Source organism: Lacerta agilis, chromosome 9 (genome assembly GCF_009819535.1).
Source record: "Lacerta agilis isolate rLacAgi1 chromosome 9, rLacAgi1.pri, whole genome shotgun sequence".
NCBI lineage: Eukaryota > Metazoa > Chordata > Lepidosauria > Squamata > Lacertidae > Lacerta > Lacerta agilis.
Genome location: NC_046320.1, coordinates 68,580,298 through 68,597,073, shown reverse-complemented (window position 1 = coordinate 68,597,073; position 16,776 = coordinate 68,580,298). Strand labels below are relative to the sequence as shown.

The following is a 16,776-nucleotide window of genomic DNA, read 5'->3' as shown; positions in this document are numbered from 1 at the left end:
CCGCACCCCCCGTGGTTGGTGAGTGAGTTTGCATGGGGGTTATAATAGCAATCTCTCCCTGCTAGGTGAGGAGACTTGTCATTCCGCTGTGGACATTGGTTCTTTTAAATGTGCCACAACTTGGCAAAAGAGGATGGGCTCAGGTATGTGGGAATAAGGCATCTTGAATTTTTCAACTTTCAAATTCCCAAAACTAGGGATGCTTAAAAATATATATATATTAACACGACTTGGGAATTCGAAAGATATTTCGGTTAAATTAACACAATTTAGTTTTGTTTGGCAAGTAAAATGTGCATAAAATTGCATAGGAATCATTAAAAATGATTGCCAAGCACTTGCAGTTATTTGTTGTTGTTATTTATTTAGCATTACGTGGTGTTTTCAGAAGGTGAAAGTCTTTGGTTTTCCCAAAGCCGTATATGTGCTTCTTCATCAAGCGCAGACTTGCCGAGCTAAATGTTGTCCTGTCACAAAATAACTGCAGTTTTAGAGACACCCCCCCCCAATTGAAGAAATTAGCAAAAATTAAGTTTCACCCCCTAAAATGACATGCCCTGGTTTGGAAAGGTGCCTGAGTTGGTCACATGGAACCTGTGGCTACATGCTACCTTGAAGAAATGTCTTACACACACACACACACACACACACACACACACACACACACACACAAACACTCTGTCCCCCCCCCCATGTATATGCATACAGCTGTATGGTTAAACCTTCGACTTCCCCAGTTTTCAAATGGCAGCTGTGAGGAGCTGCAGGCTATCACATTTGTGGATCTGGATCTCGACCTGTTTGGTGAAACATGTCTCTCCTCTCGCTCCTCCAGTTTTATCACCTGCTTGTAGGCACCTGTTTAGCTACTGTGAGAAGGGGATGAGAGACCAGACAGGTCTATGGCCTCATCCAGCAGCCAAGGCTCTCTTTAGGTTATGATGCCATTACTACTAGCCTCCCTGATATTTAGCACCTGATATTAGAATGGCATTCATAGGATCATATAATCAGCGAGTTGGAAAGGGACCCCAAGGGTCCTCTAGTCCAGCGTTTCCCAAACTCGGGTCTCCAGCTGTTTTTGGACTACAACTCCCATCATCCCTAGCTTAGTAGTCAGGGAAGGTGGAAATTGTAGTCCAAAGCAGCTGGAGACCCGAGTTTGGGAAACACTGATCTGGTCCAACCCCTTGCAAGTGCAGGAATCTCAACCAAAGCATCCAAGACAGATGGCCACCCAACCTCCAATGAGGACGAAGCCATGTTCTGCCCCCAGTGTTGGAGGCGCCATCCTCCGGGTACCAGTTTCTGGGAATCGCGGGGTTGGTGGTGGAGGGTGATGTTGCGCTCAGCATCTGTGTGTGGGCATCCTATGGGCGTCCTTTTCGGATGCCGCGAGAACAGCGCGCTGTACTAGATGGGCCCCCTTGGCCTGATCCAACAGCACTTTTCTCATGGCACTGGGGACTGGACGTGTTGTTTTGTGGCTGTGTGTGTGTGTGTGTGTGTGTAGCTGTTGTGGTTAGAGTTTTCCGAATGCCAGTGCACTTAACATCCTTGCTGCAGGATTTTATTGGTGTGTGTGTGTCCATGTCCGTGTGTGTGTGTGTTGGGAAGGGATCATGGGGGTGTTGGTAGCTGTGGTTTCACTGTACGTGCAACAATCGTAATTACGTCTGGTTAGCTGTTGCGCTACTCCCTGCTGTCTCGGTTGTGAGGGTTGCTGCACTATGCTAGCTTGCTGCCCATCCAAACTGCCCCTTTCGCTGATGCCCGCTTTGCAAGGAGTCGGGTGCACGCAGCCGGCGTCCTGGAATCTCCTCCGGGTGCCACCATTAAGCCCTGGGATGAATAAAGAGGAGAATCTCACAGAGCACCTACAACAGCAGCTTCCTAAGATGGAATGGGGGAGGAGATGGCAGACAGATATTCAGGTGAGGCTGTTGAGGTGCTTAGGCAGTATCAGACCTCGGGGTAGGGGGGAGAGAGAAATAGCAACGGTTGGGGCCCCATTGGCTTTCTCCCAGTTTTTCTTTTTCTTTTTCTTTTTTCCATAAATTTTATTGGTTTTCCACACCATAAAAAACACAACAACATCAACATAATAACATAATGACAAAATAACATAATAACAAATAGAACAATTCAAACAAAACAAACGCAAATACATACCTAAACTGGGACACCAATTTATCTCTTACTACTTAACAAAATCTAGTTTCTAATCTTCTTGAGAGACCTCCCCCGCTCTCCCTCCTCTGTTTTCTATACTAATATACTTTGGTAACATCCATTTTTAACATTACAATTCATTATCCATATCCACTTACAGTTGGTTAATTTGTTAGAAAATTCCAATAAGCTTCTTTACTTTTACAATCCTTCAATTATCTTTTGTTCCAAATCATGGGGAAAAAAAGGAAAAAAAAAACTTAACCTCTTATACTATCATAAAAACTTAACATCTTATAGTATCATAGAATATTTCTTAAGTCAATCTTATTCTTCTTTTCACTTAAACTGCTGCTGTTAATCAATTGCACATCTCTTCACTAATTCAATATTCCCAAGATCTTAACATCAGAATCTTACAGCTTAACAACAAAATCCTAAAATCTTAACACGCTATCTTCAGGGTACCATGAATCCGTCCTAATTCAATTTTTATCATTTTCACCCTATTCCCCTTCTTATCATTTTTCTGCCCTCTCCCATGTTCCCCCGCCATTCATCTTTACATTTCCCTCTATTGTCCTTGTTCAGTATCACCTTATAGTTTATAAATCTCCTCCTTAGGAGCCTCAAGGAGCACCAACTCTCCTGTTCCAGCAACTCCAATTCACGATTTTGATTTTCTTCCACTTGTGTCTTCAAAAATCTTCTCACCTTCATCTCTGGACTCCCACTCCAGAGACAGGATATTGTAACTCCAGCCAAAACATCGGCCCTGTGTCTCTCACTACAACAGGGCCATCCATTTACTTGGGGATGCTGAATCAGTTCATCACATTTCTCCAGCACCTCCTGCAGCTCCCTGGAGAAGTTTACTTCCAAATTATCAAAGTCCTCCCAGATCTGACTGGTTTCTCTTGTTCCATAGCAAATTTCTTTAAAATTGCACCTTATCCAGTCCATTTTCCGATTCATCAGTTCAAATTGCAGAAGGATTGTTCTTTGTTCCTGGGTAATACCCGGATCTAGGATCAGTTTAAAAGCGAAAGCAAGCATGGTTGGAGAAAACAAAGGGTATCAAATGTCAGTAATTTTCCATCTTGCGTACTAGTTTTCCAGCGCCATTTTCCCTGAGACAGGGTGCCAAGAACAATTCCAAAAGTCACAGAAGAGATGTTTCCAAAATCTTCAATCCCCTCACCGGGATTTAATCCATCTTCTCTGTCAAAGTAGTTCCAAACAACATTGTATCTAGCGATGTAGCTGCAGCAACTTGAAACTTAATTACCTCTCTACACAACAAAGGAGAGGGACGGGCTTCCTTTTAACATCCCTCCCGGTTGCCAATTGTTCAAATGTAAATCCAATTAGTCCCGTACTTACAGCAGCCGGGGTTCTTCTTTTTTCTTTGAAGTTAGCAGGAAAAGCTTGGTGCTCAGGTCTGGCAGAATCGCTGCTTTGATCTCCTGGGGGGGTGCATCCGCCTCTTCAGTCCCGTGTCGGAGCTCCGCTCGCTTGATTTCCCCCCCTTACGAGGGTCAATCAAGAGCAGAGACGGCACGTCTGGGACCCACGAGGCCGCGGTCCACGGGACGCTCTTCCCGTGGCTTTAAGGGGCCCTTGGCGCAGACAAGGAGACCCCTAAAACCCCCCGGGAGCCGGAGCTCTTCAGCTCCGCTCCGCCATTATCCGGCACCAAACCGGAAGCCCTTCTCCCAGTTTTTCTGACTCAGCATGCAGGGTGATGACCTTGGCAGGCTGGGTGGGACGATCTCAGCTGTGCTTTATTTTATTAAATCGCACCCATGTAAGGGCCAGAAGGCTGTATCATTAGCCCTGGACTGTGGGCAGCTGAGCTCAAGGGCCTGACCTGGTTAGATCCTATACTGGACTGCAGTAGGTCTACATGAGGGTCAGTGTGCGGGGCAAGGGTACGAAATCCACCCAAAGTGGGCCTGGGATGAGGTGCGGCCGGTGTCCCACCACCAGGATCCAGGATCTAAGTTGTCATCTATTGTGCCCTCCTGGCGGGGGCAGTTGGGTGGTGGCTCCCACCATTCTTCCTCATCCAGCCAGTCCCTAACAGATAGGCAAGTGGGTGAGCAGGCTAACAGGTCAGGAAGGGGACAGGACGAGAGGGGGATGGCAGGCAGTAGCGTCCAGTGGTCACAGTAGGTCTCCGTTGCTCTCCCAGCTTCCCGACAGCAGGGGTTGCTGCCGTTTGCCAAGAGGGGCAAGCAGGGGTGCCAGCTTGAATAAAACATTAGGGGGCGGCCAGGTAAGCCCAGCCCCATATAATCAATCACAAGATGTGGCACCCACCCACTGTTTGAATGGCAATGCCCATCAACTTTGGGGGGCTGGCCCCCTCAAATGTTTTATTGGGGAGGCAGAGACCTCGGCCCCTAAGAGTTGGCTCCTGTTATGGGGGCAAGGCACAGGGAGACTCTAGTCTGGAACACCCTCCTCTCTCTGACCCAATAAAGTCTGGATTTTTACACCTCTGCTGTTGTGATCTGTACTGTTTTTATACCATTCTTTCATTTTTCGCTGCGTTTTCATTCGTACCGCTTATTTATTTTTTTAATGTTCGGCAACTCAGAAATGTTGCGATAGAGGCGAGCAGGAGTTGCAGCGCGCCAGCTCCTGGCCCCTTACCCTGGCCCAGAAACAAGAATCGCAAGGACGCAAGTAGAGCCCTGCAGGATCAGGCCCCATGGTCCATCTAGCTCAGCAGCCAAGCAGAAAGAAAAGCTTGGAAGCGAGACCTGAGTTCCGGCAGCGCTCTCTCCACCTGCAGTTCCCGGCAAGTGGGATTCCAAGGTTTACTGCCTCCCCCGGTGGAGATGGAGACAAGCCATTGTGGCTGGTAGCCACCGATAGCATGCCGCTCGGCTGAATTGGCTCCCGCAGGACGTAGTGGTGGCTGCCAACTTGGGTGGCTTGAAAGGGGGAGGCGGGGAAACCACGGGGGACATCTGTGGCTGTGAGCCACGGTGGCTGTGTTCTGTCCCCCAGGGTCAGAGGCAATACACCTTCTGTTGTTGTTGTTTTATTAAAAATTTATAAAGTTTTTCAATTTAAAACAGAAATCATTACATGGTTAAATTTTTCATACTCCCCCCTCTCCCACCGAGGAGAGCAAAAATCCAAACCCCCCTCTCACAGAGGCACATATAGTATCATTTCACATTTAACCCATCATTTTATATAAATCATTGCTAAAGTCCTGGCCCTGCACCTGGGCCTGGTATTTATAGTCTTTTCAATTTCATCTTTCAAATGACTTCCTCAAATCCTCCCCCCCCCCGGTTGATTTCAAAATAAAAACCTATTTCCCAGTTTTCTAATCATCTTCAAATCTAATTTATACCACCTTTCTTTCCTCCTTATCATTTTTACAATTATTATTACATCAAACTTAGTTACATATATTTTCTTCTCTACCTCGGCTTTAGTTTACTTCTGAACTTTTATAATTTCCTAACCAATTTTGGAGACAATACACCCTCTGAATCCCAGCTGCTAGGGAACTCAGGTAGGAGTCGAGGACACTTGCACCCAGGTCCTGCTTGGATGGCATCTCTTTGGCTACTTGGAATACAGGATGCTAGGCTGGCTAGATGGGCCTTTGGTGAGGCTCTTCTCACGTTTATTCCCCTTGTGGCTCCATAGCTGGGCTTTTCTTGTGCTCTCACGGCTTCTCAAAGCGACCTCTTTTTGTGACGTTCTGTTCTCTCCCCCTTTCTCTCTCCCAGTGCCACTGACGTCTCGTGCCTGCACTACCATAGCTTGCCATGGCCAAATTAGAGACCCTGTCCGTCCTTAGTGACGCCAGCTACCACAGCAAGGAAGCCTTCCACCCTTTCGACCCCAGGCTCACCGAACCCGCCTCCCAGGGCACGATGGGAAGCGTCGGCAGCGGCGTCGCCGGCGAGCAAGAGTTCGCCATGAAGAGCGTGGGTACCAGGACGCAGAGCGGCAGCCGCCAGCTCGATGGGTCCCGGAACAGCTACTCCACGCGGGAGATCTCCAACCGCTACTCCGGGGAGGAGAAGACCTACAAGACGGAGAAGATCTCCCACTCCATCTACATCAACGGGGACCTGCGCAAGAGCGAGAAGGGGAAGGCGGACCTCTGTGGGAACGTCGCGGCCAACAACGAGAAGAACATCCCACCTCCTCCCCAGTACAGAGAACCCAGTAACCCACCAAAGATATTGCCAGTCTCTGGTAAACTAGACCAGGTGAGATTCCATTTGCATCCTAGAAGAGAGGTACCCAGGCCGTGGTCTGTGAGCAGCCACACTGGCTCACGGCAGGTGGTCTGTGGAATGACGGCATTAAATGTTTGCATTCATTCTCAATTGTATTTTCATTGCTTCCTTTATTTCTTACAGACTGCATTTCATTGTATTGCAGTTTGAAGGAAGCAATTTTTTTAAAAAAAAACACGATTAAAAATAACGAAACATCTAGCTCTTTGCATGTACAACAGGCGATGCTTGGTTGTTTGGTTATAGGTCACTTGGAGTTGCCTTGGGCAAGACGAAGTGACATGAACAAATTTAATAAATCACCATTATCCTCATTAAGTGGTCTGCCAAGACACCCCCCCCCCCCAATTTTCAAGTGGGGCATGGCTGGGGGTTGGATGTCCTAGGAACACAAGGAAGCTGCCAAGTCAAACAATTGGTGGAGAAATTCCAGACCCTTGACCATCAAGGTTGCCCTAAACCAGGCATAGGTAAACTCGGCCCTCCATATGTTTTGGAACTAAAACTCGCATCATCCCTGACTACTGGTCCTGTTAGCTAGGGATGATGGGAATTGTAGTCCCAAAACGTCTGGAGGGCCAAGTTTGCCTATGTCTTCCCTAAACTGTACACCTTCCAGCTTGTCAACATCATTCTTTAAATTGTGGTGCCCAGAACTGGACAAAGGACTCCAGGTAGGGTCTGACCAAGGCAGAATAGATTGGTACTATGACTTCCCTTGATCGAGGCTCTAGACTTCTGTTGATGCAGCCTAGAATAGCATGAGTTGTTTTTTTTTGTTGCTGCATCACACTGTGGACTCATGTTCACCTTGTGGTCCACTAAGATCCCCTAGATGCTTTTCACATGTGCTGCTAGGAAGTCAGGTGTGCCCCATCATATTTGTGCATCTTGTTCTCCTTGCCTATGTGCAGCACCTGACATTTGTCCCATGTGAAATCCATTCAACTGGCTTGGGCCCAATTCTCCAATCTCTTGCAGTCATAAAGGTAAAGGGACCCCTGACCATTAGGTCCAGGCGCGGACGAATCTGGGGTTGCGGCGCTCATCTCGCTTTATTGCCCGAGGGAGCCGGCGTACAGCTTCTGGGTCATGTGGCCAGCATGACTAAGCTGCATCTGGTGAACCAGAGCAGCGGAAACGCCATTTACCTTCCCGCCGGAGCGGTACCTATTTATCTACTTGCACTTTGACGTGCTTTCGAACTGCTAGGTGGGCAGGAGAAGGGACCGAGCAACGGGAGCTCCCCCCATCGCGGGGATTTGAACCGCCGACCTTCTGATCGACAAGCCCTAGGCTCTGTGGTTTAACCCACAGCGCCACCCGCAATTGCGGCCATATTGAATCTCAGTTCTGCCTTCCATGGCATTAGTTACCCCTCCCAACTTGGTGCCATTTGCAGGTCTGATGAGCTAGCAGCAGGTTTCTCCTTTCCCAGTGCTTCCGGCGTCAGAGCTGCACCTGTTGGACTGACTTTGGGAAAGTGCACCCTTTCTACCCAGGCTTCTGGCCCTTAATTTGAAGGTGTTTTACGTATCTGTGGCCTCTTCTGGCGTGGCAGGATCTGTTAAGACCTGTGTCTGATTTGTATACATCTTTGGGTTTGGGTTTTTTAATTTTTTTAAATAATAATAATAATTTTATTATTTATTCCCCGCTCATCTGACTGGCTCATCAGCCACTCTGAGCAGCTTCCAGCAAAATAAAAATATATATTTTAAAAATCCACAAAACCCACTACCGAGAAGGCCCTCTGCCTGGTTCCCTGTAGCTTTGCTTCTCGCAGTGAGGGAACCGACAGAAGGCCCTCAGATTTATGACAGAAGAAGAAATGATGCTGGAGGGAAGTCAGAGGGGGGTGGCGATGAGGGGTTATAGGTGTATGATTTGTATGCTTTGATTAGTATGTATGATCTGGCTAAGTTGTTTAATTGATTGTTTTAATTTAAAATTTCAATAAAGTTGTTTTTAAACAAAAAAAAAAAAATAAAAGGAAGAAAAAGGAAGAGTTTGGATTTGATATCCCGCTTTATCACTACCCAAAGGAGTCTCAAAGGGGCTAACATTCTCCTTTCCCTTCCTCCCCCACAACAAACACTCTGTGAGGTGAGTGGGGCTGAGAGACTTCAGAGAAGTGTGACTGGCCCAAGGTCACCCAGCAGCTGCATGTGGTGGAGCGGAGACGCGAACCCAGTTCACCAGATTACAAGACTACCGCTCTCAACCACTACACCACACTGGGTCCCTGGGAGGGAGATTTTAAGAAGAGAAACAGTCATGCAAAAGTGTTTCCCCACTTTTTTGCCATTGCTTTATTTTGGGCTGCAACTTAAAACTGCCGGTTCCTCAGAGAGAAATAGAGATAATGCAGGAAATTATGGGCTGCAAGTTAATGAAATGATGCCCGCCCCCCAGGGCTGCCCTGAATGTTCCTCAAGTCACCCCAGGGTGCTATGGCACACCGGTTGAAAATGCTCAGGATTGGAATATCACTTGCAGTTTAAGGTTGAATTCTGGACATAGTGGAAGAGGTAAAAGGATTTGGATTATCAAAGAAGATGCAGGAGGAAATGATAAATAATAGGACCCACTAAGGGGAGGGTAGAAGTCCAGGAAGTTCCTTGGAATCTCGTTTTTATTATTTATGTTTGATATATCTCTGTGAAATCTTAATTTGAAAAACAAAATAAATATATTTTTTTTTAAAAAAAGAAAACCAATGTTCTAGCCAACCGAGCTATCCAGGCTGTGTCAGTCCTCATGTTTAATTTGCTGTTTTTTTCTTTCCCTCCTCCTTGCAGAGCAACGAGCCCTTAGTTAGACCATCAGCCTTTAAGCCCGTAGTCCCTAAAAACTTCCATTCCATGCAGAACCTGTGCCCGCCGCAGAACAACGGCATATCGGAGACCCGGAAGACTTTGAACCACACCAACAGCAATAGCCCTTCCACGGTCAAAAGTGGGATGGAGAAGCCCAGCCATAACAGGACTACCAACCAGGCGGGCGGCCTCTCCGATTCCGGGAGGAACTCTTTGACCAGCCTGCCCACTTACGGCACAGGCTATAGCCAGCACATCGGGCCCATGAGCGCCTCGACCAGCCACATAAACCGCATTGGGACCACCTACGTGGACAAGAACATTGTGGGCTACAATGGGATATCTACCTCAGACAGCGGCCGGTCTTCCAGCAAGAGCACGTCTTCATTCAGCCGGCTCAACCACCTCAACGAGACGATGCCCTTCCACTCGCCGTCGACCGACGACATCATCCAGGACTTGGAGGACCGGCTGTGGGAGAAGGAGCAGGAGGTCCTTCAGATGAGGAGGAACCTAGACAAGAGCGAGGCGGCCATCTACCAGGTCTTTGAGGAGAAGCAGAAGATCTGGGAGCGCGAGATGGAGGACCTGCGGCAGAATTACGCCAACAAGCTGCAGCAGGTGTCCAAGAAGGCGCAGAGGGCGCAGCAGGCTCTGCAGCTCCAAATCTTCAAGCTTCAGCAGGAGAAGAAGAAGCTCCAGGACGACGTGGGGCAGCTCCTCCAGCAGCGGGAAGAGCTGGAGAAGAAGTTCGTGGCTTTCAAGAAGGAGCAGGCCGAGTTCCTTCCCAAGATCGAGGAGACCAAGTGGGAGGTGAGAGGCAGGTGTGGTCCGTGTCACGGAGAGCCAACTTGGGGGCCTTCAAGATGTTGTTGGCCTGAGGAGGGGGTGTAATCTAGACGCGTCCTGAAGGCCCACATTATGTGTGAGCAACCTTTGACATTTCAGATGTTGCAGAACCACAACTCCGGTGGGATTTGTTGGTCAGCGATATTTGGAGGGCCAAAGGTTGTGGTGGCGGTTATCAGGATCCTCAAGGGGTTGCTCACAAGTAAAGACAAAGTCCGTCTTGTCTTTTAAAAAAAAAAAAAAAAATTAATATTTTATTAAGATTTTCCAATTTAAACCAAATTACAAAACATGATTAAATTTTCCCAACTCTCCTTTCTCTCACCAAGGGGAGCAAAACAAACAACCCCCCTCTCACTGGGGTAATTATCAATTTTTTCCAATTTAATCAATTTATTTTAACATATCATCTTTAGAGACTTCCCTGATCCCCCCCCCATTGATTTCCAGATTAATCCTAATTCAGTTATTGCCAATTAAATCACCATATTACTTATACATTCTAACGTTTTCCTTTAAACTCTTTTACCAAATAGTTTTCATCTGAAATATCTTATTTATGAATTTAACATATCCTCTGCTTTACAATATTCCGGAATCCTCCATTGCCTAATTTTAATTTTCAATATAACAACATATTTTAATTAATTTCATTTTAGCTCTTCTCCCCCCCCCCCTTCCTTCCACCAATCCCCAGAATTTTGGCATTTAATTCTAATCCTTAATCCTTAACCAGTATCCATTACCATATGTCAATACCATAACACAAGAGAATATCCATAAAGACACACATTTTTCAGCCCACCCCTAGTCCGCCTTGTCTTTTAACCATTTTATTGTGCAAGGCTATTTACAGTGCAGAGCTACTGAGAAACATGACTACCTGGTCGCTAGACGAATCCGGAAGTGCCGTTCTACGGCTGCGACCCCAGCATAAGAATTTCGGCATCCTGAAGTGCCGCCTACCCGGTCTTTTGACCCCTCTGTGGCAGCTCCCCTTCAGAGCGGGTCTGCTGGGCGGTGCTGGGTCCTTGAGCAACATCCAGGAGCCCTTGCTCCACCTGGCTGCCTGAGGATAACTCCTCCTCCCCAGGGGAGGTGCTGGAAGACCCGCTGGAAGACGTATCACTGGCTAGGAGTGGCTGGGGCTGTCTGTCCCCACCCAGACTCTGTCTGGCAGTGGGGTGCAGCTCCCTGACAGTGGTGGTGGTTTTACTTTTATTTATATTTATTCATTTATATTTTACTACAGTGGTACCTCGGTTCTCGAACTTAATCCGTTCCAGGAGTCCGTTCGACTCCCGAAACCATTTGAAAACCAAGGCGCGGCTTCTGATTGGCTGCAGGAGATTCCGGCACTCAATTGGAAGCCACGTCAGACGTTCGGCTTCCGAAAAACATTCGCAAACTGGAACACTTAACTTCCAAGTTTGGCGCGTTTGGGAGCCAATTTGTTCAGGAGCCAAGCCATTCGAGTACCAAGGTAACACTGTATTAGTGTACAAAAAGCCCTTAACTGCTGACAACCAATTTACTTATGGGGTTGACTTGCCTCTTTCCATGCCTGTTAGATCATTTCACTCTTCCAAACTAGCATTCATACAAGTGCCACATGACGTCCATTACACATTTGCAAGGAGCTGTTCCTTCGCGTGTGCTGTGGAACTCCCTGCCCCTTGATATTAGGTAGGTGCCTTGCTGGATTGTTTTATTAGATGCCTCCCGAAAACGTTTGTGTTCCAGCAAGTCTGTCCAGGCCCTTGATTTAGTTACTTATATTTGTTGTAAAGACTTACAGGTTTTATCTTCCTAATAGTGAAGATATTGATGAAGATTCTATATTAAGTGGTTTGTGGTTTTTAGCTATGTTTTCTACGTTCTTTTGGATGATTTCTTTCGATCCAGCGGTTTATCAATTATCTAAAGGAACAAATTAAACTCAGGCACCCAAATCTTAGGGCGCTTCAACATTTGTCACTGTTTAGGGGTTGGATTCCATTGCATAGTGGCACTGGCGGAGTAAGGCTCCGCGCTACCTGGGGCGGCGAAAGAAAACGCCCCGGGGCGGGGTGTCGTGACGTCATATTGCTAAATTCAGACAAATGCACATTTCATACGATAGCTGAAGGAGCATCTCCACCCCCATTGTTCAGCCCGGACACTGAGGTCCAGCTCCGAGGGTCTTCTGGCGGTTGCCTCACTCCGAGATGTGAGGTTAAAGGGAACGAGGCAGAGGGCCTTCTCAGTGGTGGCGCCCGCCCTGTGGAACACCCTCCCATCAGATGTGAAAGAAGTAAACAACTGTTTTACAAGACAGCTGAAGGCAGCCCTGCATTGGGAAATTTTTTAATGTTTGATGTTTTATCGTATTTTTAATATTCTGTTGAGCTATCGTATGAAATGTGCATTTGTCTGAATTTAGCAATGCAGTTCTCCAGCCAAGTAATGTGCAAGTAAACTAGCATAAAACGTGTGCTATGATGCAAACTGCTTTGCAAAAATGTGCCTATTAGTGAAAACGGCATGCATTAGAAGATATCTGCATTAGAGAGCTGATGAATTTTCACGAGGACTTAAAAATAAATAGCTCACTAGCTGAAATGAAAATGTGGGAAAACGGAAGTTACCAGTGAAAAAAAATGAGAAACTGAGCAATCCCAAGACAGATAGATGTGTCCGTCTCTAACGGCATTTCTGCGTGTGGAGCGGCTGGGTAAAGTAAATTGGGCAGGAGTGCTGTGGCACCCGGTGCCTTTCATTCTGTGGGGCTGGCACAGCAGCTTAAAGTAGGCCTTACATTTAAAGCAGTGCTACACCACTTTCACATTCATGGCTTCCTCCAGAGAATCCTGGGAACTGTAGTTTGTTAGCGGTGCTGTTAGGAGCCCCCTATTCCCTTCCCAGAGCTACAGTTCCCGGATTGTTTTAACAATCAGTCCCTCTTCCCAGGAAACTCTGGCAACTGTAGCTCTGAAAGGGAATAGGGGGGGGGGTCTTCTAACAATTCCCAGCACCCTTAACAAATGACAGTTCCCAGAATCCTTTGGAGGGGGGAGCCTGTTGGGTTTTAAATTATACCTGAGCCAGTCTGGTGTCAGTACTGTCTGTTTAAGAAATAGAAGATACAGGTGCCGGTGTTTTGTTCTTAATTGGCTGAAGCGTGGCCGTTACTCTGTGTATATAAGTGTTATGTACTGAGTTGAATAGGATCCAAAATGCAGCAGTCTGATTGGTCCTAGAATAATAGGATTGAGATTGCAGCAGTCTGATTGGTCCCAGAACAATAGGATTGAGATTGCAGCAGTCTGATTGGTCCCAGAACAATAGGATTGACATTGCAGCAGTCTGATTGGTCCGCAGGAGCCACCCAATCCTGCTCCAGGTGGAAGTGAATCCGCACTCCGATTGGCATACAGGAGTATCCCGGAATTAGCCAATCACGTGGGGCCCATTGTGTAAATAGTGTATATAAAGCAAACGTTTTGGGGGAACTGCATTCCTCACCACTATGAGCTGAATAAAGAGCATGAAATTCACACTTGACTCCAAGTATATTTCAATAAGGCTCTGTTGCAAAGCGCGTTCCTAGCTTTGGGAGTTGTTGGGAATGTTGGAGGCTGGGAGTGAGAGTTTTTCGATAAAGTGTATTTGTATTTAGTTTAACAGAGTCTCTGGAAGAAGGCTAGAAACTAACAGGGAGTTCTTACTTAGTTTACGTAAATTAAACTCTAGTTTAGAAAGCCTTTTCTTTACTCCTGGTGCCTGCTTTAGCCAAGTCAGTTTTTCTGTTGCGTTTAATCTTTAACTCTGCTGGAAGCGTACTTCAATGGGCCACTGTTAACTGGGGTGTAAGTTCTGCTTTTGCACTTCTTGTTCAGTACCCAGTTATTTTCATTCAATAGAGCCATGACTGTCCAGAGTGGTATGATGTTGCTTGAAGCATAGTGTGCACTGGAGCAAACACTGTTTTGAGTTGTCTCATGACAAGGCCTCTCTTCCAGGTGTGCCAAAAGGCTGGCGAGATCTCTCTGCTGAAGCAGCAGCTGAAGGACTCCCAGTCCGACGTCTCCCAGAAGCTCAACGAGATCGTCGGGTTGCGGACCCAGCTCAAGGAAGGCAAGAGCTTCCTCAGGGAGAAGGAGGAGCAGATCCTGAACTTGAAAGACTCCTACAGCACCAAGAGCGTCAGCCTGGAGATCTCTGAGGGCGAACTGCAGCGGAAGATGGGCGAGGTGCAGATGCTGAGGGAGAAACTTGACCAGTGTGAGCTGGAGGTCTCCAACCTGAAGCAGACCCTCACCAGCCTGGGCGGGGCCCACGGCCACTTCAGCGCCGAGCTCGCGGAGAAGCTGGCGAGGGACCCTTTGGCTTGCGAGAGTGACGAGGCCAAGATGAAGCGGCAGAGCGAGGAGAACTTCAACGCGCTGAAGAAGGAGGTGGAGCGGCTGCAGGCGGAGGTGAAGGCCGAGAGGCAGCAGCGGGAGCAGCAGGTCATGGACTTTGAGGAGGAGCGCCGCACCTGGCAGGAGGAGAAGGAGAAGGTCATCAAGTACCAGAAGCAGCTGCAGCTGAATTACGTGGAGATGTACCAGAAGAACCAAATTCTCGAGCACAAAGTCAGCGAAATGACCAGCAAGGTCACCAGCCCGCCACACACCGACGAGAAGAAAGCATGGACTCCTTCCAGGCTGGAGAGGATAGAGTCCACAGAGATCTGAGGAAAGGACTTGAGGCGTTCAAAGTACGTTGTCCCCCACCCCACCCCACCTCCCCAAATTACTGTGCATGTACTTCAGCCAGTGATCTTCCCAAGGAGAATAATATGCTATATAACCAGCAGTGTACGTTCGTCTGCCCTGGGCATCTCCAACATGCTCTGGTGCTCTGCGGGTGATCAAGGAAAAATAGAGACAGGTGTTTCTTCTGTGTTTCTAGGGATGAGCTGACATCAGGAGTATTGGGGGGGTGGATTGTTTGTGCGTATGTGGGGAGGGGTCAGGGGTGCAGTCTTGCACCCAAGATTGGGGGGGCCCAGCGTGCATCGCATTGTGTGATGTCATGCTTGGGACGCGCGTCGCACAGGTGACATCGTACGTGTGTCACTTGCATGTGATGTCATACGCGCATCGGCGGGAGGAAGCCGAGTGGGGAGCCCGGCGTGGTGCGGTTCAATGGCTGGCTCCTCCTGAGTGCGAGAGAGGAAGCCGCGCCGCACTGGGCTCCCCGCTCGGCTTCCCCTCGACGTGACGTGGAATGCGCATCACACTATGACATCACACGTGTGTGGTGTGCATTGTCGGGAACAGGCCAACTGGGCAGCCGGGTGCGGCCTCCTATCTCGCACTCAGGAGGAGCCAGCCATTGAACCATGCCGGCCTTCTCTGCCCCTTCCACATCAAGAGGGCCCAGTCCCTTGCCAGCAAATATTGAGGCATGTTGTAGAGCCCTCTGCCCCTAGGAGTTGGCGTGCCTGGTGTGGGTTGTTGTTTTTTTCTTAGCCCCATTGACAAAGACACCTCAGAGTTTTCTGTGTCTGCCATTACTGCAGCACCTCTCTTAATCGTCTTCTGACCCACCCTTCTTTTTCCAGGGCATTTTTTTAGCCATATTGGCTAGTAGAAGTTCATGCCACACTCAGGCTTGCCTCATCTTTGCCATAACCCAGGGCGGAATCCCTCCAACATTCCTCAGGGGGGAAAAGGGACGTTCTCTTTCCACATCAGCAGAATGTCTCTATTTTCTGAGGAAGCCTTGGGGCCTTCCAGGTATCAGACTCCCAACTCCCATCAGCCTCAGTCAACATGGCCAAGAGTCAGGGGGTGATGGCAGCTGCGGTCCAGAACATTTGGAGGCCCCCCCCCCCCAAGGTTGGGGAAGGTTATCCTGAAGCATTTCTGTGTCACAACCAGACATAAATCATAATTTCTGCTCCCTAGATAACTCTGGATACCGTCGTTCTGAGAGGAGCAGGGGGTGCAGATCTCTTGCAGGCAGTTCTCAGCACCTAGAAAACTTACAATTCCCAGGATCCTTTGAGAGGAGCCATGAACCAGTATAAAAGTGATACGAATTCGTAGTGTTGCTGTCTGTCGCCCCCTTTTAAAGGAGTTACCTATGAAAGCCAATTCTGAGTTCTCAATTGCGGGGTTCATGCGTGCCACCTTCGGTCCCAGGCTAAGCCAATTATAAATAGGGAGCAAGGTGTATTTATTTACTTCCTGGTTCACACTCCCATCTTAGTTTGTGGTGGTGTTCATATGCTGTTCTACACACACAAGATGTGAGAGAGGTTGCACAGACAGTAGGGGGCAAGACTCCCTTCCTGACATGTACAATCTATGCTCTGCAGCATGAACTGAATGGAAACAACTCTCTCAAAGGCAGTGCTCCAGGTATCCCGGCGAGAGGGTCGTGAACTGAGGTGGGATCAGTAGGCCTGGATTGGTGAAACCGCCCCCCCCCCAGGAACATTGATAACATTTTTTTAAAATTGACTGCCATTTTAGATAGTTGGCCCTTAACACCTCATTCCTTTAATGCAGCCAGGAGGGCAAAAACTAAGCTACCACATGTAGTTGGCACTGGGGGAGAAGGCAGAAGAACAGGATGGAAAGGAAGTTATGTGGGGCATCTAGTCCGGCTCCAAACACTAAACACAA

The 16,776-nt window shown here is 48.0% G+C and overlaps 1 protein-coding gene across 4 annotated transcripts in view; it reads left to right on the top strand.

Annotated features, from left to right (window-relative positions):
* LOC117053340 (leucine zipper putative tumor suppressor 3-like) overlaps nt 1-15,028 on the top strand; it is a 69,531-nt gene extending 54,503 nt beyond the window's left edge. For all 4 annotated transcript variants that reach the window (XM_033161012.1, XM_033161013.1, XM_033161014.1 and 1 more), the window contains exons 3-5: nt 5,931-6,419; nt 9,251-10,081; nt 14,119-15,028. In XM_033161012.1, the coding sequence (XP_033016903.1) occupies nt 5,970-6,419; nt 9,251-10,081; nt 14,119-14,835 (1,998 nt within the window). In that variant the 5' untranslated portion in view covers nt 5,931-5,969 and the 3' untranslated portion in view covers nt 14,836-15,028. The remainder of the gene's footprint in view (nt 1-5,930; nt 6,420-9,250; nt 10,082-14,118) is intronic.
* The last annotated feature ends 1,748 nt before the right edge of the window (nt 15,029-16,776 follow it).